This window comes from Vigna radiata, chromosome 6 (assembly GCF_000741045.1).
Source record: "Vigna radiata var. radiata cultivar VC1973A chromosome 6, Vradiata_ver6, whole genome shotgun sequence".
NCBI lineage: Eukaryota > Viridiplantae > Streptophyta > Magnoliopsida > Fabales > Fabaceae > Vigna > Vigna radiata.
Genome location: NC_028356.1, coordinates 36,959,053 through 36,984,133, shown reverse-complemented (window position 1 = coordinate 36,984,133; position 25,081 = coordinate 36,959,053). Strand labels below are relative to the sequence as shown.

The window sequence follows — 25,081 nt, the reverse complement described above, 5'->3', positions numbered from 1 at the left end:
ATAAAATCAACATATAATGAAGATGATTGTTTTTACATATATAATTTGTGTTTGTAATTTCTGTTAAAAATTTAAGATGAGTTAAAAGTTATGTGTTAGATAAAAATGAGAAAGATAATTAATGTATAAATAAAAGGACTTTAACCTTATTGTTTAAGGTTTTAAATTAAAAATAGTGTCATGATATTTTATATAATCTTATTTACGATTTATTAATATAAAATTTTACAGTTTTAAAAAAAAATTACCGTATGTAATATTATACTCGATAATTTAATTTGATGGTGAGTCAAACATATGGTATAAAATAGGCAAAAAGTCCTAACTAAGAATTAGAAGTGACATCCTAGTTAATTTTTCATATGAACTTATTTATTCATTAAGTTTTTCTATATCTTTCTTATGAAAAAATCTCATAATTTAATTTTACTTTTAGTCGATATAAAATTTTGAATGATATATTCTCAAAAGTCAGAGTTTGATCTATTATACTTAAACAATGTCATCTAAGACATTGATTTTAAATATGAAACCATCAAATTAAGTAATTAAGTAATTATGCACTTCAGTACTTGCAAAAACTTTAAATCGTATAAGAATCACATTTAATTAATTAACTTTGAGAAGCATCACTAATAAAAATAAACAAACTCTTTGTAATAGTTTTATTCAACACATTCTATAAATTCCTCAAATATATAGATATAATAAGTTAATATTTTTGTGAAAAAAACTTACTCAAAAGAAATAAATCGCATTGATTGTTTTAAGTAACCGAAGAAATTACTTCTTTAACTATTTGTTTAGATATGTCGTCTTTAAAAAAATAGTATTTTTAATAAAAAATAGTTAAGACTTTCTAATAATAAATAAAGGGATATTAGCAATATTTATTAATTTTAAAACACTCATCATTCATTATTTAGAAATAATTTTATTTGACTATCACTCGATCATGATAAGCTTCAATTTCCAATATAATATTTTTACATATACCTAATGATATATATGATGCGATGCATAAAGGGGACCCAATAATTTGTTATCATTATAATCAACCTCATTTTATTAACTATATAATACTTATCACCAATTTTGAAAAGATTTAATTTGACTATCAACTTTAATTTAAAGATGAATCCCATAATTATTTCCAAGAAAAGCATATATATATATATATATATATATATATATATATGTTAATAAAATGCAGCCATGATAAATTCCACTTTCCAAATTCATAATGCTACGTGAGAAATAATGGGTGGAACCAAAACAATCATGGAATCCCTGTCCCACACACAAACACCACAAGGTTAAGCTTCTCAATTCTTTATTTGCTTTTTTCTATTGCTTGCTTCGATTTTATTTTTTTATATATCAAATTGCCTTTGTTTTCTTTTATTAAATATTTACTCCAAAAAAACACAAATTTATATATATATATATATAAATTTGTTAACGTTACATATATTTTTTTAGTTGGTATATTTTAATAATATGTAGATTATAGTAAACAAAAATATTTTCATATATTATGAATTTTATTTTTGTTTACTATAATCTGATACACATTATTAAAATATATCAATTGAAAAACAGACATACGCGTATTAAAGACCCATATATATATATATATATATATATATATGACTTTAAACTTATATTAATATGATACAAACTATACTCAAATCATCCGATCATCCATTATATCAACCCTAAAATAATATAGAAAATATATTGGAGTTTCTGAGTGCTCTACCTATTATGGCAATAGGAATGATGAATCTTCCACACTTTATAATTTCAGACTTATCCAATTCAGAGCTTTCTCCACAATCTTATCAAATTCAGGTAGGTGGTGGTTGCCTCATGCTTCTTTATGTTTCTATCATCTCTATGATTTGAAAATTACCAACCCACCTGTGAATTCATGTTTCTGAATATGTTTGATGTAACAAAATGATATATTATTCTGAATATGTTTCATGTTCTTGTAAATGAGTGTATGATTTTTTTGGAGTTTAATTTTAGAGTATGATAGATATTGAATTATAAATAAAATCATCTAACCTTTTATGCTAATTAAAAAATAGTTAATATTATTTAAGAAATATTTTTTTTATCAAAATTTGACAAAAAGAATACAGTAATTGAAAACAACATATCAATTAATTGGAACGATATTTATGAAATATTATTAAATAAAATGGAAGTACGATCTTAGGTTTTGAATAATTTTGAATAAACAACATGTAGTTGAAAGGAGGGATCAGTTAAAAACTATCCACTAAAATTTGTGAGCCATTGTTGCATATTTTGTACAAATATTATGATGTTTATAAAAAGTATTATCACATTATTTGATATATATACATACATACATAAATATATATATATATATATATATATATATATATATATATATATATATATATATATGTATGTATGTATAACAGGAATTTTTTATATTCTATTTTATTGAAACTATAAAGTTAGGTTTCTTAATCATAATTAGTGAGGGTGGTGTTTCCAAAAGGCAATTATAAGGCATATTATAAAACACATCCCTTCATAATCCTTCATTATTTGATTACATATATTTAATTAAAGGAAGACTATTGACTGTACAATAGGGTCGGTTTGAAAATTGAACTTATAGTTTTTTAATAAATAGGGTTTTTCACCATGAAAGAGTACTTCAATTAGGTGTATTTGACTGAGCAAGGTTTATTTAATTAACAAGGTTGATAACGTGGTTTCACATAACAAATTTGATAATTAGGGTTGAAGTTTTTCATGTTTAATTATATATATCCTTTAGAAGGTAGGAGAAGAAACAAAGCTATAATAAAGTCTTTCTCATTTTATATATTATAGGTTTTATTTTATGCATTTATATTTAAGATTAACCATGCATTCTATCACATGTAAAAAAATTTTACTAAGTTGTTTTTGTGTAAATTTTATCATCGTTGTTTTTTTTTTAATATATGTTCCCGATATTAAACATGTTAACCTTCGAATAAAATAAAATAAATGAAATGAAATGTGATCAAAGTTATGTTTTTTTTTTCAAATTTATTATATGTTAAGGCGATTGAAAATATTTAACAAATTGATGAAATATTCACAAACTAAATTAATACGTGATGATAAAATACAATTAAATTGGGTAATGAGATTCATTAAATAGGATTATAAAAGGATAAAAATTAAAGTTTGATTATATAATTAATTATTTTCTAGAATGGCTTTTCTTGAGTTGGTTTCGTCCTATCAACTATATATCTACTCCAATGGCTGTGGCTGAGGAAAGAGCCACTTGGCATATTACTAATACACCATTCTTTTAAGTGGTAAGTAGGAATATAAATATATGCATAAAATAGAGAAGACCCTATGAAGCATGGTGACATAGCCAAGAATCATGTTGCAAAAATCAACTTCATGAAACTATACATTATTAGAATAGTGATTTTAATATATATGTTGATTAGTGAATGATTTGAGTAGGCCATAAGAAAGCACTAACGTAGAATTTCATGTTCATGGTAAAAAAAATAATGATAATTCAAGATATTTGAGACATAAACGACAGAAAATAAAAAAGAAAAAAACAACAAATTTTTTTTTGGTAAAAATAAAAATTATATATCCTATAATTAAAATTTGAGTATATGAAATATTATAATATATATATATATATATATATATATATATATATATATATATATATATATATATATATATGTATATAATTAAAGATAAAGTTAATTTACAATATACAAATAAATACATATTTAAAAATTAATTTTTCTAATGATATGTATTCATGTTAGTTCGAAATCATATATATAGACTAAAGATGATAATAATTATAATATGTAAGTTAAACAATTTTCATTTTATAAAATTAATTTAATAGGATTGAATTAAATTTAAATTCTACTTTTTTAAATATAATATTAAAGTTAATCGTGATTTAAGTTTATGTTATATTCACGGTAGTCTTTATTCTCTCACTTTATATACTCATGTGAGAGGAAGATACGATAAAAATTATAAATTAACTAAAAAAATTGATTTATAATATATAAAAAAAAACAATTTTTTTAAAAATAATTTAATGAGATTGAATTAATTAAATTTTATTTTTTAATATATATGTGAAAGATTGAAACTCTTTTATATTCTCAACATATAAAATGATTTTTTTATATATATTTTGAATGTGTCAAATATATTATATTCCTCTCTTCCTTGTTGCTATGATTGGTTAAATATATGTAAACTTATGATCAGATAGTGATCCTTTTAAAAAATAAGAATTCATGATTGAAAATAAAGCAGCACTTTAATCTTGCATATCCAGATATTTGGAATCCATGATGGGATATGCATTTTTTGAAGACTTTTGCTTGCTGCACCCTCCATAATTTCTAGACACATCTCCATGATTTTTAAAATTATTTTTTACAAAGTAACTGAAAAATTATTTGTTTTAAAATGTTTTAATTTTTTTTTCTAAATATTCTGAAACATAATTTTCAGAACAATAATTCTTAAACAGATATTTGAAATAAGATTTTTATAGCAATTTTTTAAATAGGATTTTTAGAACAATTTTTTTTAAAATATATATGATAGTTTCCAAAACTAAATTTACAAAATAAACTCTCTAAAATGCATAAAATATGTTTAATTTTTTTTGGAGTGACGATAGTGCAACAGCAGTAATGATAACAGCAATGATATATTGTAGTAAGAGACACTATTTTAATTTTTCTCTTAGCACCAGGTGCAATTAGTTATAATGTGGGTGCAGGAAGAAATTTAGTTTTCCACTTTCCACAAAATTTGTGATAATCCAATAAGTTACATCAAACTAAAACATTTATTTACTTAGTAAAACCAGATAGGTGAGAATAGTAAAGTACATTAAAGGGGGTACGTAGCCCAGTTTGATGATGACCCATATCCCTATTGCAGAATTGGGTTTAGGGTTTCAATTTCAAGCAAATAGAAAGAGATTATTTTTCTCTTACACACTCCAAACCTCACTGCTTTGTGCTGCATTCCTTTGCCTTGCTCCCACAGGTAAGAAACCTCTTTGGATACATGATTTCTTTCTATGGAATTTGTGTTCCTAAAACCTATGCTAATTGTAGCACTTTTCTCTTTGAATTTCCAAATTCTCTTTGTCATATTACAATTTTGGGGGTTTAATGCCTTTTTAGTTCACTTCACAGTTGAACATTCTATTAATGGATTTCAACCGGAGATTTGATTTTTCCTGTTTTGTGGTGTTTTTCCTTTTGAAAATCGAATTGCTGTTGTTGCAATTCATGTTTCTCAAATTTTCCAGAAGAATTAACATACATAGCAAGCATGGCAGTCACATTCTACGACCTTACTTCTACCTCTGGGTTGAAGAAGCTTGACGAGTACCTTCTCTCACGCAGTTACATCACAGGGTATTGCTTTTATCCATCTTCATTTGTATTTTTTTTTATTATTATTATTATAAATTGTTCCATTTCATGTGTTCTTTAGGTACCAAGCTTCAAAGGATGATCTCACTGTCTATGCAGCTTTGCCAACTGCTCCATCATCAGAGTATGTGAATGTGTCCAGGTGGTTCAAGCACATTTATGCGTTGTTGAGAATTTCGTAAGTTTTCTTCCCTTGACTTGCACGCCAATTATATGTGTAATACTTGATATGGAGCTGATTGTATTTGTGTGCCAATTTTTTGTGCACAGTGGTGTTTCTGGTGAGGGATCTGGTGTCACTGTTGAGGGATCTCTTGTTGCCGAGCCTGTTGCAACTCCCCCAGCTGCTGATACAAAGGCAAGTATCTTTCTCGTGATTGATATTTCAACTGTGGTGCGTCGAATGGCTTAACTGTAATGATTCATTGATATTTGACTGAGTGTAAGTTGATTTTCAGGCTGCTGCAGCTGAGGATGACGATGATGATGATGTCGATTTGTTTGGTGAAGAGACAGAGGAAGAAAAGAAGGCAGCTGAGGAACGGGCAGCTGCAGTGAAGGCATCTGGAAAAAAGAAAGAGTGTAAGTTTCAGTTTTGTCATTTACCTCTTATCTTTTAATTTTGTCTTGCTTCCTCCCCTGATTATAGCACTTTCTGTGGGCATTGATTTTTTGCTGATTCCATTTTTCAGCTGGGAAATCATCTGTTCTGTTGGACGTGAAACCATGGGACGATGAAACCGACATGAAGAAGCTCGAAGAAGCAGTGAGATCTGTTAGCATGGAAGGGTTGCTTTGGGGTGCATGTACGTCGTTATTTGTATATACTTTGGCTTTGGTTATTGATATTTGTACATGTTTTGCACTTTTTGAACTGTACTAATTTTGATCAACTTCTCTAAAATAGTTGAATGATAAGATTCAATTTTTTTGTATCTGTAGATGCTATTTATGTTGCTCTCTAGTCTTTCATTTAGAGAAAATTCGTACTTTGTATTTCTCTTTTGTGATTCTGATATCAATTTTTTCTGTCTTAGCCAAACTTGTTCCAGTTGGGTATGGCATCAAGAAACTGCAAATTATGCTTACTATTGTGGATGACCTAGTTTCTGTTGACAATCTTATTGAGGAATATCTCACCGTTGAGCCCATCAGTGAATATGTCCAGAGTTGTGACATTGTAGCCTTCAATAAAATTTGTACGTATTTTTTAGATGGCCTTTTTCTCTTTAGTAATTCCCAAGTGTTTTTTGTGTTTCGTGATAAGATGCATATTGTATATGGTTTATATGGTTTTACTGCTTGTTCTAATGCTATTTCATAACCTTTGTTACAGAATCGGCAATAGTTGGACTTCGAGATTGGTAACTAGAGGAGTAGTGATATTTAGAAACTATGGTCTGAGGAAAGCCCTCATGTGAGAATTTTTGTCTTTAGAAGCCTGTTTGTTACTGATTTTGTTAAGCCTTTGATTTCTGTTGTGTTTTTTAAGCCTTTGATTCAAAGGTAATCCTGATGAACAACTTCAGTTCTGTAGTTATTGTGATAAAAGCAGAAGATGAGCATAACAATTGATATCAATGGGATCGTGTGAAATAGAAACCTGTTGAGAGCAATTTAACACAAACCTTTACCTTGAAGAAATGAACTTTTGATAAATTAAGTCTCCTTAAATAGAGAAATGAAGCAAATATACCTAGTTTAAACACAATTTTTAGTTGTCCCAGTGGTAGATGGTATATTATTAGCTTCGAACTTAAGTTGAGACCCAGCCATATGGATTAGGTGCTTTTGAGGAGTTAGGTGTATCTGGTTCACTAGCTGGTTTATCCATGTCAGTAGTCAAAGGATTTGTCAGCATTAAAATCTATCTTTGGGGAGCTCAGCTTCCTAGGAAGTTACATCCTGTTGTAATGTATGAACACAGAACAAACGAAGATTCATTATGCGTTACAGGGAAAAATAACCTTCAATGGTACATTAATAAAAGATATAGGAGAATACGAGGGTTTATGGTTGCAAGATTTGTGGTTTACTTTCCCTGTTGTTATGCTTCAGGTGTGAAAAGCTAGCTGAAAAGTACATTTTTTGTATTCTCACTGAAAGAAGATATAAATATGATCAGAAACGCAGTCAACGTTCAAAACAAGAAGCCGAAACGACAAAGCAAAATGCATTATAATTTGTATTAATAACATTCTAATTCTCAGAACTTTGCCTATCTAAATCTCCACTGTCTTGCGTCAGAATTTAGAGTGGGACATTTAACATTACTAAATGAAAATTCACTTCTCCGTATGTTAAACAGAGCATCCACATGGTAAGAAACTCTTTCCATTCATGAATATTAGTGCACTGGCAAAAAGAAAAATCAAAATAATACTAAAAATATGTTTGGTTAAATTTTTGAAAATATTCTTTCATATTTTTTCAAAACCCGGATGAAAATGTGTTTAGAAGGTTCGTACTCTTCTACTTCAATTTTTCCAAATCTTAAAAAGGAAATGAGAACTATTTTTAACATTTTCTCCTTCTGAGTTGTTGTAGTTTTTGTTTTCCAATTTGATTTTATCCTTTTATGTCTAAATCCCAAGAAATGGTTGAAGCAACATCTAGATACCCTTTTAAATTTCGTTTACTTCCAAAGGTTATTTATAATAGATTGCATGAAACTGATTACTTTATAATTAAAAATTGACATTAATTTGATGTATTTTAAGATCAAGTCAATCTATAATCGAATATGACAGATTAGAGTCAATGTGGAGTGTTTTATGGTTTTCATGGCAACTTTCTGAAATTTGTACAAAAAACTTCTAAGGAGAATTGTGGTTCTAGGCGTTCGGTACATGGTTGTAATATGTTATCTTAGTCAGATTAGACTTAAATACACGCTTGAACTTAATAGGGTTAAAAAAAAAAAAAAAAAACTAATTTTCAACCTTGCTGCCAACACTAAAATTTTAGACAATAATTCTTTTTTAACCAATACTAGTTTATCTTTGATTTTAAAAATTTGAGTTACAACACAATATATCACCGAAAACAATGTGTTTATGATTTGAATAATTTTTTTCTAAGTTTTTCTTAATATTATCATATATATATTATATATAATTGTTTTATCATAAATATTTTCATAATTTAGAAATAAAATAATAATAAAAATTGAAAATTTAACATTAGATTGTTGAACATGACAGAAAAAATATTCAACCATAACATAAAAGAATTTAAGCATAATATGAAAAAAAATACAATTTAAATCTGTTTTCGTCGATTTGAAATTAAAAAGACTACATTACTCTGTTTCTAAAAACAAGTCAAACTTAATTGAAAACTTTTGAAAAAAAATAATTAATCTGATATTGAAATTAGACGATTTACATTATTAATAACACTCGGAGAGCAGGAAACCCAATTAAAACGCTCATTTTCTTCTAAATCCCAAATCCTAATATTTTTCTTTCTTTTTTTTTCTTCAGTATTTGTTTTTCCCGACACCTCTCGCCGTCAACGTAACGGTTCGCGGTGGCCGTTCCCGGCGCCGTCGTTGATCTCTTCCATCCTCTGCCGTCAAATTTACCTCTACTCCTCTCCTTTCGTATTCACACTATCATTTCATTTTTTCTCTTTCTCTTTCTCCACCGCAGCACACTCAACTCTAGGTATTTCTTTTTCATTTTCATTTCAAATGATAGTTTTATTGTTGATTTGCAACGTGTGAAATGAATCTGATTAGATTAAGGCTTTTAGTGCATTAGACGGTTCTGTTACGTGTGCTGGTTTTGTGGAGTTTGATCTTCGACGCTGATCTTCAATTTACTTCGCATTGCTTCGACCTAGTTCTTTGGTTCACCGGCTTTCGCCTCTACATTTTTTGTGCATTCCACGGTTGTGTATTGAGATGACTAATGAACACTATCCACGTTCAACAACTCAAAATTATTGTTGTTGTAAGAACACTGTCCTTGCTATTGGTTAAGTTTGGAAAGAAAACCAAAAGGTATTGTGATTTTGTGAAGGTGAATAGGCTATAGGAATTAGGGATAGTCTATTGGATACTGTCATGTTGCAATTTTTATGAGTGTAATTGGAGGATTTTTCGCTTTGAATTGTAGAATGTTTTGAAATACAAGAATTATTATGGCAATGCGACCATTGTTAATCAGTTCCATTTGCTTTAACGTTATTATGTTATACTGTTTGGAGTGACCTTTTTTCTTCAACGCCTCTGTTTGTCATGATGGATAATGTGGCACTTTTGTAAAATTGAAATTGTTGATATGTGACTTTGGTTTGGGTAATAAGTTTAAGCTTCAAAGTCAAGAGGCCCTTTTGCTTTTTCTTAAATTTTAGTGGGATCACTGCCGGAGGGGCTTATATGGGGATGTTATTGAGTAAATTATTGAATTATAATCATTTGTACAGGTGTGGATGGAACTTGAAGCCAGCAATCAGCCCAAGCAAGAGCGATCAAGGACAAGATGGACAGCATCCCTTGACAAGATATTTGCAGACTTGGTTGTCAAGCAGATTCAACTAGGAAATAGACCAAACAATGTTTTTGACAAGAAAACATGGAATCATATTCGGGATGAGTTTAATAGGCAAACAGACCTTAGTTTCAACAACAATCAATTGAGGAAGCATCTAGATGTTCTTCGGACCCGCTTCTACAATTTGAAATCCGCTTATGATCAGAATAATGATTTTGTAATGGATGATTCCTGTTGCATTGGCTTTGAGCAGTGGGATGATATAGGGGTAAGTTCCTTTCATTGTAGCGATCTCTTCCTTTCTTTATTCGTAACCTGAATACTGCTATTTTTTTATGCAGGCACAGCCTAGGCACGAAACAGTTAAAGGGAAAGATTGTCCAATATATGAGCAACTGTGCGCAATCTTCATAGATTCAGCAGCTGATGGGAAATATGCCCAGTCTAGTCATTATGAAGAGCTGGACAAATCTTTTGGAACTGATGCATCTGGCTTTACACCGTGTCTAGAAGCTAAGGTCTCACATTATGAAAACCCATCAACATCTAAATCTATTCCTGGGAATATCTCAACTTCTGAGAAGGTGACCAAGAATTCTCTGGATAGGAAACGGAAACGGTCGTACGAGACACAAACTACTGGCCTGGATCAAGACACCTGCAATGCTATGGCAGAAGCCTTGTTAGATATGGTTGCTGTTTCAAGGTTAAGGGCAGTCGTTTCAAGTGTAAGTGATGACAAGTTTTCCATAACAAACTGCATTAAGGCTCTAGATGAGATAGAAGACATTGATCAACAGCTCTACTTTTCTGCCCTGGATCTCTTTGAGAACCCTAGCTTAAGGGAGATATTCATTTCTCTAAAAAGTGTCAAGATAAGGTTGACATGGTTACAAGGAAAGTGCAGTAGAAGTCCCTTCCATTAGAAAATTCAAGTCTTCAGAATAGATTTCATAGTCACAACACAAAATGCTCAGTCTATTATACCCCCTTTTTGTTTGACTGTAAGTAATGCCATTCCTAGTTTCAACTTTTACAACCTGCCGTAGTTGTTTATACAACGTGCTTTTTCAACTGGATTTTATAGTTACTCTTTGGAATATGACTTTTGTGAACCTTCTGATCCTATTGACTAAATGTAAACTATTGTATGTTGAAAATGCGGAAATACCATTATTCTAAATGGATGGATGTTGTTACAGTGTCTTACGCAAATTAGTAGTGTAATTTATGGACCCTTTAGATTTAAGTCATCTAATGCTTTGCTAAGCATGCTCAAATTACTGGGGTGTGAACAAATGTATATTTGATCTTTTTAGAATTGACAAGAACATCAGATTTCAATCCATTTCGTAACCACTGCAGATTAAACTTGTAACATTTCCAAACATAGGGTTAAGGTAGTTTACCTTACAGATTTTCTTTCAGAAATGTTTAATTTGAAGTTACATGAGCAGTGCCATAATTCATAAGAGTTCTATAGTATCACTGGCTTCGCACACCAGATTAAAAATAAATAAAATCATCTTTTTATGTTTAATTTGTTCATTCAGATCAAAAGTCAGAGAAAATGCACCCTTCTGAGCAGGAGTCTATTATATAATATTTACTTTTTTCTAAAATTGTCGCATGACATTTTTTTTTAAATTATTTCAACTTACCATTCCACTTAGTTTTTAGGGTTTAAAAATGGTTAGCTATATTTCCTTAAAGTGTAAATTATTATTTTTAATTTGTTACCTGATATTTCTTACCTACTATGCTGGACACTACAATTAGTGATTTGAAATTTTGAAAGAATGAAAAACAAATAATAATATTTGACAGGAATTGAAACCAAAATTCGTATATTTTACAATATTAATAACAGCATTCTCAATTTTAGAGACATTAAAAACAAAGGGAAAAAAATTAGGAACCAAAATAAAAATACATTCATCTTAGAAGTCTTTTGAAAACATTGTTAAACCTTTTATTATTATTATTATTATCATTATTATTATTATTATTATCATTATTATTATTATTATTATCATTATTATTATTATTATTATCATTATTATTATTATTATTATTATTATTATTATTATTATTATTCCAACTTGTGTTTATTGACTTTTTTGGATTGTCAATCTTTTAAATTTATCTTTTGCATTTATTATTTAAAAAGAAATTATGCAAATATTATACTTTTCTATATAATAAAAAATTATCTTTTTATTAATATACGCACAAATTCATTCATTTAATTGCCATTTAATATTTTTTGGTGCTTAATTAGAAATTTATACTCATCAACCTTATAAAAAAAATACTTATTTAATTATTTTCTATGTTCAAAATAATGCCCAAATTTTTTAAACCCAAAAATATTCATTTGTTTTAAATAAACTATTTTAGTTTTAAAATAGAATTATTGATTTGTATGAATAGGTTTGATTATGATGTGTGCTAATTACTTTAATTTTAATAAATTTACTAATAATTATTAGAGCACCGTGCACCGTGTGGTACTTTTAGTCCAAGCCACGCACCTTAAAATGCCTCTAAAACTATAATTTTAAGCGTTAAAACAATAAAACATTGTAATAAAAAGAAATTGAACTAACGAACTTTTGATAGAATGAGTTGATGTACAATTTTTGGATCAAATTAGAAGATGATAAAAAGAATAAGATAAACATAGGCCACAAAAGTGAGTAGCCTAACAATATCATATCACTGATTAAAATGTAAACAAATCAAAGGATGAACATGGTTTTGATTTTTCCAATTGCATTAGGTGTGTACTCATATCAAGGACATTAAATAAGTACATTAACCTCATATTAGATCCAAAATCAGAGCCAATTATTCTTAGCTTGCCTCAGTCATCATCTTTGAATTCTCTGATTAATATGAAGCACAAAACAGTAGTCAACAGTACAATACAGAAGACTTGAAAACTTTTCTATGAATAATTATCATCACTTTATTGTCAGAAATGACTACTGGTTTTACTAGAAGATAAACTATCCAAAGCAATGCTCATGTTTTTGTTGAAGAATAGTTTAAGGTTTCTCAAAACCCTTGCTCCTTTTAGCCTGTTATTGCTCACTCATTCCTTATAGCCTTATTGTTATAGCAGAATGAATGCTGATTGACAAAATTTCCATGGTATGCATATTCACTAAATTTGTTCTTGGTAAATTTTATGGTAGAGTTTTGGAGATATTCTTTTGGAAACAGAGAGATTTTAAGCAGGAGGAAGATAGGGTATATATAATATGTACTGCAATTTTACCAGAAGAGGAGAATGACTTCAAAGTAAAGATGAAAGATGTAACATGACACAGTTCAAGTATTTTGGATCAAAATTTCAAAATGATGAAAGATTGATTTGATAAGAATTTCACACAAAAGATTCAAGTGGATGGCTAAATATGATAAAAAAATATCTACTAAACTCAAAATAGAGTTTTATAGATAAGAGATTAAATATGTTTTTAGTATCTAAACTTCGATACAAAATTGAAATTCATTCCTATTATAATTTTGATACAAGCAAAAGAGTTAACGTCAACAGGTTAAAAAAACTATATCTATTCATTTTTAAACTTTAAGAATTAAAATCTATCAAAGTTTGGGACAAAAACAAGTTTTAATTTCACCTCAAAGTTTACGAACTAAAAACATATTTAATCTTGTGGAAAAACTATGACAATGAAAGTTGGACTTTAGAAGACTAGAGAATGTTAGGATGAATGTATGAGCATACAGGATATGACATAAAACGATTTTAGAGAAATGACATGGTATGATTCATGTAGCTGATCTCAACTAATGGAAAAAAGCTTTTGCTGTTGTTGGTGAATTACAAAGGAAGGGAAATGAGGTTGCAGAACTGCATACCTGCGGTCAAGGTAACGAGGTTGAATTCCAGATCCTTGACATGTTGTGCATGTGAGTGAACCAACACCATCACAGTTTATGCATCTAGAGACCTCCTTCTCACCCCCACCAAGTTCAACTGTCACATTGCCAGATCCTAAGCAAAATCTGCATTTCTCTGCCCATAGTATAACAAAATTGGTCAAAAACCTACAACTATTGAATTCTCAAATTCAGAGGAAAGAAAAAAGATTAACAGCCAAATCTATGAAATAGCAGATTTCCTGCCATGCTGTAGTGCTGAGATGAGACAATCAAATTGTCAGATATAATGGTTCCTCTCCATTCTCGTTAATTCATCATTGTTGAATTTGATTGTTTCCCTTTTCCCCTCATGAATGAGCTTGCCTCAAGGTCTAAAACTAACCTACTTTTAGAAAACTGGCTTGTAAGATAAAATTTAAACTTATTCATGTACTGTAACTTTGTTTTATCTCTAGTTGATATGGAATCTTTAAAATATCTGAAATCTGTTAGAGCTAATTTTCACATATACCTCAAGGTGATAATTGTTACCTAGACAGGAACTGTATAACCAAGTACACTTTCACTGTGTGTGGAGTTGAGCTACCTCTTATGTGATAAGAACTTAAAGAAAGAACCTTAATTAAGCTAAATAGTCAAACAAATCCTTATTCAACAGTTATGACTGAAAAAACAGTGTATGCAGTCTGATAATGGAAAGAATACTCGTACCATCATTCAAGCATAAACCATATTAGTAATAACAATAATTTCTGATCAATTGAGAAATTAAACTCGATTCAGTTTCTGATCGAATAATGCTTCATATAGAAAATAAAACTTACGAGCACCAGATCCAGTACATGGGAAGCAGGGTTGCGTGTTTTCTCTCTTAGCCTGCAACAAAGAGACACTGTAATCAAAACCCAAAACATCAGACGAAAAACAGAACATACAAAAGGGCACAGTGCAAAGTAAAAACACTTCACAGCATTATCGATTTGGGTTTCGTAGAACACTGGAATGCCAATTCCAACAGCCACACTCACGAGTCCTACACTTATAGCCACTACCTGGAAAAAAACAAAAAACAGATTAAGGTTGTCTGTTACGTTGTAGAAATAAGTAATACCTAAAGAAGAAATGGAGTGAAAGGAAAAACCGTGTTTTGATCAAGCTCCAAAGCTCTAATGCGAGGATAAGAAGAGGGTTTTGGTTGAATAAAAGTTGTTGCAGAAGGCTTGGATTTCAGAGGGCAAGAAAGAAAAGAAGAATGCAAGTTAGGAAGAGAAAGAGAAGGAGACAGTGTCATCTCTCACTCCCTTCAATTCAAATTTTGTTTTATATTTTGATCAGATTTTGTGGCATCTGAATTCAACTGAACTGAAAAGAAATTGGTAAAATGAGAAGTGAGGCAATGAAATTCCCAACAACATCATCCAACCAAAACTAGTGGCAGTAACGACCACATAGTCATTGTCCCATCTTACACGTGGCTCTATTATCCTCATCATCATTTCTATTCTTTATTATCCTATTTTAAAACAATTTCTTTGCACTAAAACATAATTTCTAAAATTAAATTTTAAGAATCGAATGAAATGAAACTCATCAAATACCTTACAGAATATATTTTCTGCAATATCCGTATATAAATATATTATTAAAAAAGGCTTGAAACACATAAAATATTGGCTTAATATTCCTGATGGTTCCTATTTTTGTCAAGTTTGTTCACTTTGGTCCTCATGTTTTTTTTCCTGTTCAATGTTATCCTAAAGAGTGTAAATTTGGTTCAATTTGGTCCTTTTTGCTAACGCCGTTTAAATCGTTGACGGCCAGATCCACATGTGCAATTAGAAAGTGAACTGTCATTTATGTTCTGACGTAGACTAGATTAGTCATCATCATAGGGACTACATTTGCAAATAATTAACAGAAATGAGGAGTAGATTGAACAACCTTCATTCATTACAAAACATAAAGCCACATCACCATCTTCTTTAACCTTCAGCCCAACCAAAAATAGAACCCTACTTTCTTTTTAAAAATCTAATCCTAGCGCCGCCACACCTAAACCCTTAGGCCACCACCGCAATCACCACATACCTGCAAACGAAACCCAAAAGACCATTACCATGACCACCTCCACGCACCACCATCTTCATCGCGTGCCTTCACCATCATCTTCTTCCCAGTTCGCGCTGCCACCATAGCGATTGAGAGTTTCGATTTGGGGTTTTTGTTGTGTTATCTGGTTTTTGTAAATTGGAATGTATGATTTTCGTTTCAAAATTGATTTGGGGAATTCTTGGTTCTTCTCTGTTTTGCGAGTGGTTAGGGATTTTGTTTTTCCCTGCAGGTATGGGTTTTGCGAAGTGGGGGATGAAGGTTCAAATTGGGAATGTTAGGGTTTCTAAACTTGGGGTTTTTTGTTTTGGGTTCATTTGATCCGCGATAATGGGTTTCGTGGTGATTGTTGTTGGATGCACAGGTGGCGCCAATGAAGGTGCTGGTAGGTGGCCATGGGTGGTGTTTTTGGGTGGTTGTTGGACAGAGAAAATGATGGAGGTGAGAAGATGGTGGTTGGTCGTGACCGTGGCGGCGATGGTTAGGGTTAGGTGGTGGCTAGGGTTTTTGTGTAAGGGGAAATTAGGGTTTCTAGAGGTAGGAGATGATGATGACGTGTCATGGATGATGTGTCATTGATTGTACAACTGGACAGTTGGCCGTTAACGATTTAAACGGCGTTGGACCAAATTGAACAAAATTTATACTCTTTAGGACAACATTGAACAGAAAAAAAAAACATGGGAACCAAAATGAACAAACTTGACGAAAATAGGGACCATCAAGGGTATTAAGCCTAAAATATCTGGAAAAACGTTTATATATATATATATATATATTATTTCTTCTTTCATTCTTTCATTCTTCCTTTACACAGCAGCATTTGGTGGTGACAGTGATCAGAGGTATCTGAGTCTTTTTCTAATATTGTGAGATATAGTTATTAATTGTAAGGTGCTAAAAGCAATAGCCTATTTTAATACCTCAGCCCATTGTTTTGCAAACTCCAATTCTAACTAGTCTAATGTATTTTTTGGTTTGAGTAAATAGGAAACTTGATTTTTGGTGTTATATTTTGATTTAATTGTAAATGCTATCCTTTAATTTTTATTATCATTACTATTATTTTTCAAATTTTACTATCTACTTTTTCTATCATACTCTACTGTCTAGATTTTCAATTCTCACGCTGAAATTTTAAATTTCTAACGATATGATGATGGGTCGTGTCTTTTTAAATGAAACAAGGTAAAAAAATCGGCATTTTGCAAAAATTTAGTAACAAAATTATGCTATTTAAATATTTTACATTTTTACACAAACCAGTAAAATTTATAAGAAAAATTAATGCTTGTGTGAAAATATTAAGTAGTAATTTTTTTGTGAAATAATTATAGTTGATTATAATTTATGTAATTCTACTTGCAATTTAGTTTAAAAAATTGTTTTTTTTTGTTCAAAAAATTTTTTTTTTTGGGACGATAAACCAATATACAAGTGTGAAAAGAATTCAAATTATTCGTAAGTGGAAAACATTTCCAATTGTGTAATATGTCAATACAGTTTAGACCGTGTCATTCAAAATTAAGAAATGTATTTCGAATTACGTAAACCAAGAAATATATTTTAGATTATGTAATTTGGAAATGTATTTTGAAGCGCAAAATGTATAATATATTTTTTATTTATCCAATTTAGAATTTATTTTTGGATCTAAAAACACATTCTGAAATTCAAAAATATGTTTTCACATCTCATAATCTGAAAATGTAAATTATGGACAAATTAGACTTTTCCAACACGCTCATGGAGTGCATGAAGAAAGAAAAGAGGTGGAGAAAGAAATTCCCTCTTGTAGTCTGTCTGCCTTCTTAATACACTGGGCTTAGCCCACTCTATAAATTAATTTTAGTTATTTTGTTTATCTTTATAAGTCAATCTCTTTCTCCACTATCAGTGGCTAAAAACTGACCCAAAATTCATAGAAAATATTATTTTTTACAGAGGCCAACATTATCAAAATGATAGATTTTTTTAATAATTTTTCTTAAATAATAATAATAATTTAAAACCATTTGATTTTGTCTTTCATTGCGACACCCTCCAGACACATTACGACATGCACATTTTTTTCTGACACAATAATTCTCTTCTTTGCTGTTTGAATTTTATTCCAAATAATAATAGCAATCCAAACACATTAGGTTTATGCCATCATCTTTTGTTATCATTTGCTTTACAAAAATACTATTTTCACGTACATTTTTTATATTAATTTCACACTATTTTTTTATTTTTTATTCTTTTTTAGAAAACTTCAAAAATTTATTTTTTTAAAATTATTTTACTTTTATTAGATATGTCAAATGAATGTTAATATGTGTTATGTTATCTTTACTTTTTATCTAAAAAATAATTTTTTGACATACTTAAATTTTTTACATTTATTTGACACTACTTTTATTTACTTTTTACTCTCTTTTTTCTTGAAAAACTACAAAATTTTATACTTTTTGAATCATTTTAGCCTTTTATTATATGTCAAATGAATGTAAAAGTATGTTATGATATTATTACTCTTTTGTTTTAGATCAGATTCGGTTCAAAACGTTGTTTGGACAAACCAAAATTTTACAAGACTGGTCTAAGAGAAAAATAAACATTTATTTCTTAAATTCTCTCTAAAATGATAAAATAACTAACCATTTTTTTTTCTAAAATGAGTTAAACTGAAAATACAGTAACCTAATGCGAAGTATCCAATGAAAGAAAGAAGATGAAACATGATTTTGTTTGATATATTGTGTATAAGGTAAAGGAAGAAAAAGTAGAAATGAGATATTGTGTGAAAGAAAGGGAAAAAGTTGAAAATAGAAGATGGGTATTATATACATAAAAAATGAGAGCGAAAGGCTACCAAATAGACATAATTAGGTGGCACATGAGGGAATGACCAACAATGAACATTGATGTTGAAGTTGAGGAAATTGGTATCATGGTACATAGAAAATATCTATATTCAACATTCGCATGCAATGAAATGGATCACTCATAAACTTTAAGAAGAAACGTAGAATCCAAGGCTTTCCTATCTTTTTCTTTTTGGTTTTCATTTTCATCTTTCCTCTTGATGAGGAAACATCAACTTCTCCAATCTCCACATGCTTCCCTTTTATTTACCTTTTATAATGCATAAATTATTAATGATACCCTTATAGTGTCACCTCATCTTAGGGTCCCTTTGCCTTTCTCAAATAAACATTAGGATAGTGCTCTTTTCTTCTTAGCTTTTACTTTTCAATCCAATAAATCTACCATCGACATGCTTCGTTGCTTCTCTTAGCTTTCTTCTGCTTCACAAAAACTCTACTTCACCGCTCAAAGATAATAATCATCCCAACCCAATTTTCATGTGTTGAAGAATACATTATAATCACACTAAAAAATTTAATAAAGAATATAATTTTTTTAATCATTTATATATTATGTTTCGGATAGTGTATTCAAGAACTATTCTTTCACACTTTTTTATGATTTTTTAATTTTGTCTTCAATTGTTATCATTTTTTTCTTTAATTTCAAGCTGAGGAGTGATGTATTTGTTAAAAGACATTTTGATTTTCAAGTCAATTAATAAATCCAATCGGTTGTTATAATAAAGTATTAATTTCAAAAATCACTTATGTCTTTACTTTACTTTTCTACTTATAAGTTTTAAAATGAATTTTTAATTATAGTTAGTCTAATTACGATCCAAAAATTCATGTTTTACCTTGTTTGAGATGTTGGATTTGTCTTGATGGTCTTGATGTATACTATTGATCGATCTTTTGTGAAAATTGTTATTGATGGATTGATGTTGCTCTGAATATTGAAAAAATCTTATTTTTTTTTAAGAAAGATGACTCCTCCATGAGTAAGAGAATGCATTGACTAATTATATGGTATATTATAAATTTCTCTAATTAATTCTTTAAATTATGAAAACTTTATATAAAATTTCGAAAAGCAGTTCATCAATTAAAAATTGTGTTAATTGACTAAAAAATGTTGGTTTGTGGTGTGATGAGTATTAGAGTGAAAGTGAAGGGTAATTGATAAGCGAAGATCACGCCACAGACAAAGGTTGCAACACCTCCACGCACACAATCTTTTCTCTAGCTACTCTAGAGTGTAGTAGTGAGTCATAAATAGTCTATAATTTAATACACTGCACACACACTCTCACAACTGATCCATATAATGAACAGAAAAACCATTTAAAACGCTTCGTCTGTTCTAAATCCAAAATCCTAATCCTCTTTCTTTTCTTTTCTTTTTCTCATACCACTGTTTTTCTCCCAACACCTCTCGCCGACAGTGTAACGGTCTGCGGTGGCCGTTTCCGGCACCGTCGCCGATCTCTTCCATATTCCGCCGCCAGATTTACCTCTGCTCCTTTCCTTTCGGATTCAGACTATCATTTTCTCTTTTTTTTTCTCGTTCTCTTTCTTCAACGCAATACACTCATTTCTAGGTATTTGCTTTTCATTGTGACTTTAAATGTTGGTTTAATGGTTGATTTGCGACGTGTGAAACAAATCAGATTAAGTCAAACGGTTTTAGTGCATTAGACGGCTCTGTTACCTGTGCTAGTGCTGTAGAGTTTTGATCTTAGACGCTGATCTTTAATTTACTTCGCATTGCTTCGACCTAGTTTTTCGATTCACTGGTTTCCTCCTCTGCATTTTTCTATGTATTCCACAGCTAGGTATTGCGATGACTGACGAGCGTTATCTAGGTTGACAACTCATGATTATTGTTGTTCTAAGAACACTGCGCTTGCTATTGTTCGAGTTTGGAAAGAAAACTGAAAGGAATTGTGGTTCTGTGGAGAAAAATAGGGTATAGGGAGTAGGGATAGTCTTTAGGACATTGTCATGCTGATATTTTAATGAGCTTGGAATTGGACAACTTTTGGCTTTGAATTGTAGATTGTTTTGAGATACATTAATTGATATGGCAATGCAATCGCTGTTATTCAGTTTTAGTTGCTTGAATTTTATTAGGATATGCTGTTCGGAGTAACCTTTTTCTTTTCAATGTCAGGGATACAAAATGATTGGATCCTTTCTTACCTGGGCGCTTGCGTATGTATTTTGATGTTCTATATTCCAGTTTTTTTCTTATATGAATGGTTTGTGTGTGAGATTTGAAGGTTAATCGTTTTATTTGGTCTTTTTGATCTATTGACAGGATGGTCTTTGGCTATGCTTATCCAGCCTATGAATGTTATAAAGCGGTTGAAAAGAATAAACCGGAAATTGAACAACTCCGCTTTTGGTGCCAGTATTGGTATGCGTTTACCATGTTTGGTTCAGCTGTTAGCAAGAGAAATAATCATATTTGTTTTCTGTAGGCTTTTAATGATTTTGCTGGAAAATAATGCCATTTTCCCCTCAAAATAGAGCTAATTTGGAACGCATTATAGATCGGTTGTTTGTGCTTAACTTAACGTGATAACTTCTACTGACAAATACTGATACCAACTTTGTTTTTCCCCGTGTTGCAGGATCTTGGTGGCCGTTTTAACAGTATGTGAGAGGGTTGGTGATACTTTTATATCATGGTAGAGGATTCTATCTTGGATGTGCTCAAAGAATAACTGCTTTCCTTATTAAAAAAAAAAAAAGTTTATAATGACTTCTTAGCTTTGAATTGATTTCTTCATGAAGGGTCCCAATGTACAGTGAAGCTAAGTTGGCATTTTTCATATTTCTTTGGTATCCCAAAACTAAGGTATGAAACTACTTATTATGGTATAAAATGTTTTATTGCTTTCTTATTTGCTTCTCTTCAATATGACAGTAAAATGTAATATTGTTGTGTTAGGGAACAACATATGTGTATGACTCCTTCTTCAGACCATATGTTGCCAAACATGAGACAGAGATTGATCGCAACTTGTTGGAACTGAGGACAAGGGCAGGGGACATTGCAGTTTTGTATTGGCAAAGAGCTTTCAGTTATGGTCAGACTAGAATATATGACATTTTGCAATTTGTTGCTGCACAGTCGACTCCAGCACCTCGACCTGCTCAGGTAGTTGATTATGATTATGCACTGGTTGTGTCTGCTATTATGATCGAGCGTGACTTAAGTATACTAGAATATAAATTATCGGCTTTGGTAATTTGCCATTGAATTGTGCCACTTATCCTGAATTTTTCTGGTTTGTATTAATAAAATATGTATTTTTTAAAATTTATGCATAAGTACGTTTAAAGGTGCCAGTCAGAAGCATGCCTGTTAAAACGATATTGTACAAAAAAAAGAAATTAATAAATGAAATTATACTCGTTTTTTCCAAAGAAAGAGGAAAATATTGTAGTAGGTAATATTTCCTTTTTCCATGATAATGTTGAAATGAAGATGCTGCTATTTGGTTCCGTGTTTCTACGTTGTTAAAAGTTATATACAGTTATTATCCATTTGAAACTTCACTTTGTAGATTATTAGTTGTTTGGTTTTTGAGGAGTATACAGTTATTATCCAACTTATTGTTCTTTATGCACATACCAATACCAATAAGAAAATGAATTGCTCTTGAAACCACAGCAACGCCCAGGTGTGAAGGTCCGTCAACCAGCACCTCCAAATCACCAACCAGCTGCTGCAACGGAACCACATGTTGAGGAACCTCCATCCCCTACCTCTAGCACATCTTCGAGTCAGCTCCAGAAGGAAGTAGCAGAGGAATTGGATTTTCCAAAAGTTCCTAAAGCAGCCACATCTGCAACAGGTTTAAGTACTCAGAAATCGGGTGGAGCTGCTTTGAGTACTCAAAAGTCTGGTGGTACTGGTACGAGTACTCAGAAGTCTGCTGGAGCTGCTTTGAGTACTCAGAAGTCTGCTGGAGCTGCTTTGAGCACTCAAAAGTCTAATGTTGCGCCTGAAACAAGCATTCAGTCTGCACCAGCAGAGGCGGACGCAAAGCAGGTGGAAGCAGGAGCACCATCTTCATCTTCTTCAGTTAATGAAAATGGGAATCCTCCTACTCCTACCAAAGAAACCATAATGGAAGAAAGCATTCGGTTAACACGTGGCAGACTAAGAAAAACCCGATCAGCAGGAACTCGCTAGCACGCGGAATATTGTCAAATTTTAGCATGAAATAGGAAGTAGGTGGACGATGATGAGCATTGAATTGTTGTAGAACTTGATGTAAATCTGTTTTCCCAAGTTTCCATTCCATTTGTTGCTTCATTTTATATATTTTTTTTATCAATCGTGGTGGCATGGAAGCATTTGTAGCCTGATGCCACTTTATATGGACTTAGTTTCCATCGAGATGTTTGCATCGGCTGCTTTTGTATAGCTGGTCTTCATGTTGGTGTAACAGTATTACCAAGTTTTTCATTACAGGGAAGACAGAATAATTTCATTAATTGGCAACTTCTCTCCATAATACCTTTTTGCAGGCATTAGGTGAAGCACCACATCAACCAAAACAGTTGGTTTCACAAATTTAATTTAGAATCTGCTAGCTACTATTATTGATTGCTGTGATTAATACAAACAGTACCTTCAAAGAATTTTATTTTTTAAAATATGTCTTCATCTTTTATGTCAATGTCTCCTTTTGGTACCAATTCGTCTCTTCTGTCTTTCTCTTCAGCATCTTATTGTTATCCTTTGCTTTTGTTTTTCTATTTACTTGTGTCTTTTACGTCTCTTTATCTATCTTTCTTCACCAACCTCTCTTCTGTACTTCTCTATCCCTAACAATATCAGATTCCTACTTTTTCTAATACTTACATAATATTTTTCTCTTCTTAAGATGCCTGTATCTTACATAATAATTGGGAACTTTCTCTTGAACCAATTCAAATTATCTTTTTAATCTACTTTCTTCCAAATTGAATTTAAATATTTTTATAAAAATTTGTAAACTTTCAAACATTTACATTTCCATTGATTTTAAAAAGCTTTGAAATTTTGAAATGCTTTATCTAAATTTTACCTTAATGACTTTTCTTTATTCCATAATGTAAATACTTTTATAAGATTTTAGGTGAAGGACAGTACGTTGTAGTAAGTAAAACTTGAAATATGAAATTCTACATGGTTTCAAATTTTCAAACGGAAACTGCAAAAGACATTCAGAATTTTACATTTTCAATATACTGTTTAACTTCAGTTTGACTTTGGAATTTTATAACAAATTGAACCGTTAAAACAAAGACTTGGTCATTTTTTAATCCACTAGATTTTATATAAGTTAACTAAATCTGTACTTTTACTTTGCAAGGAAATCGTTTTTATCTTAATATTTAATATGGTTATCAATGTTTTTTACCTTAATATTTAATTCTAAGTCTAAGTTTAAGTAAAAAATTTAGAAGTTGAACTTACTATTTTAGAATTTTGAATTAAAAATGGTGTTATTTGAGTTGAACTCAAATCATATTTACATAACTTTTTTTTTTCTAAAGAAAAGAATATACTCATCATATTATTAAACTTTCTAATCTATCCAATTGGCAAAATTTTTTAGAATATATAAATTCATTCGAAGACTTTAATAATTAGAACGAAAATTGTTGTGATAATTGGTGTGAGTGGTTAATTCCTAAGAAGACAAACTTAATTTGTTGAGAAGATATATGAATTGTTAAAAGTTCTCTTATACCTGTTTAATTTCTACGAAAAAAATATTTTCATATTTTCGTATGAAAAAAAAATCAATTCTGACTAGTGTAATATACTAAAGTTGAAAATTCAAGTTAAATTTAAAAAAAAAAAAGTTTTCAGCACATGAGAAGGGTTTGAGTAAGGGAATTTTTTTCCACTAGCCGTTAGCATTGACTTTTAACAATCTTATCCTCTCATTTTGTACAGAATTTAATTAATTTATATCATAATATATCTTTGATGAGGAAGGAAACAAGAAAATATAAACTTTTGTGGTGCATGTAAATGAAAAAGAAAAATTACATTAGTCATTGAAACTATTTTACTAAAATGGATTAAATTTATTGGCTTTTTAAGTAAATAGAAATATTTTTTAAAAATTATAAAGTTGGTCAAGTTGTGAAAGAATGGGATTAGGTTAGAATGTGATTAGCTTGAAGTGATTGAAAA

General features: G+C 30.3%; 4 protein-coding genes across 6 annotated transcripts; 3 read left to right on the top strand and 1 right to left on the bottom strand.

The window, feature by feature from the left end:
- The first annotated feature begins 4,939 nt into the window (after positions 1–4,939).
- Positions 4,940–7,111, top strand: LOC106763890 (elongation factor 1-delta). Its single transcript, XM_014648062.2, has 8 exons — positions 4,940–5,100; positions 5,369–5,477; positions 5,557–5,673; positions 5,766–5,853; positions 5,954–6,077; positions 6,188–6,301; positions 6,533–6,694; positions 6,832–7,111. Coding segments are annotated over exons 1-8 (849 nt in total). The 5' UTR covers positions 4,940–4,967; the 3' UTR covers positions 6,834–7,111.
- Positions 7,112–8,911: 1,800 nt separating this feature from the next.
- LOC106764154 (L10-interacting MYB domain-containing protein) lies at positions 8,912–11,068 on the top strand. Of its 2 annotated transcripts, none has more exons than XM_014648386.2 (3): positions 8,912–9,163; positions 9,927–10,262; positions 10,336–11,068. In XM_014648386.2, exons 2-3 carry the CDS (start codon positions 9,933–9,935, stop codon positions 10,918–10,920), a joined length of 915 nt encoding a protein of 304 aa, XP_014503872.1. In that variant the 5' UTR covers positions 8,912–9,163; positions 9,927–9,932; the 3' UTR covers positions 10,921–11,068. The 2 variants fall into 2 exon arrangements, with proteins under 2 accessions (XP_014503872.1, XP_022638344.1); XM_022782623.1 differs by lacking the exon at positions 8,912–9,163 and adding an exon at positions 9,184–9,501.
- Positions 11,069–12,657: 1,589 nt separating this feature from the next.
- LOC106763867 (protein disulfide-isomerase LQY1, chloroplastic) lies at positions 12,658–15,325 on the bottom strand. Its single transcript, XM_014648032.2, has 5 exons — positions 15,051–15,325; positions 14,878–14,961; positions 14,734–14,785; positions 13,886–14,042; positions 12,658–12,882 (listed from the first exon to the last, which is right to left on the bottom strand). Exons 1-5 carry the CDS (start codon positions 15,198–15,200, stop codon positions 12,861–12,863), a joined length of 465 nt encoding a protein of 154 aa, XP_014503518.1. The 5' UTR covers positions 15,201–15,325; the 3' UTR covers positions 12,658–12,860.
- Positions 15,326–20,166: 4,841 nt separating this feature from the next.
- LOC106762914 (HVA22-like protein i) lies at positions 20,167–23,385 on the top strand. Of its 2 annotated transcripts, XM_022782622.1 has the most exons (8): positions 20,167–20,474; positions 20,705–20,842; positions 21,047–21,087; positions 21,194–21,292; positions 21,510–21,566; positions 21,673–21,736; positions 21,830–22,039; positions 22,556–23,385. In XM_022782622.1, exons 2-8 carry the CDS (start codon positions 20,750–20,752, stop codon positions 23,078–23,080), a joined length of 1,089 nt encoding a protein of 362 aa, XP_022638343.1. In that variant the 5' UTR covers positions 20,167–20,474; positions 20,705–20,749; the 3' UTR covers positions 23,081–23,385. The 2 variants fall into 2 exon arrangements, with proteins under 2 accessions (XP_022638343.1, XP_014502526.1); XM_014647040.2 differs by lacking the exon at positions 20,705–20,842 and having other exon boundaries at positions 20,168–20,474.
- Positions 23,386–25,081: the final 1,696 nt, after the last annotated feature.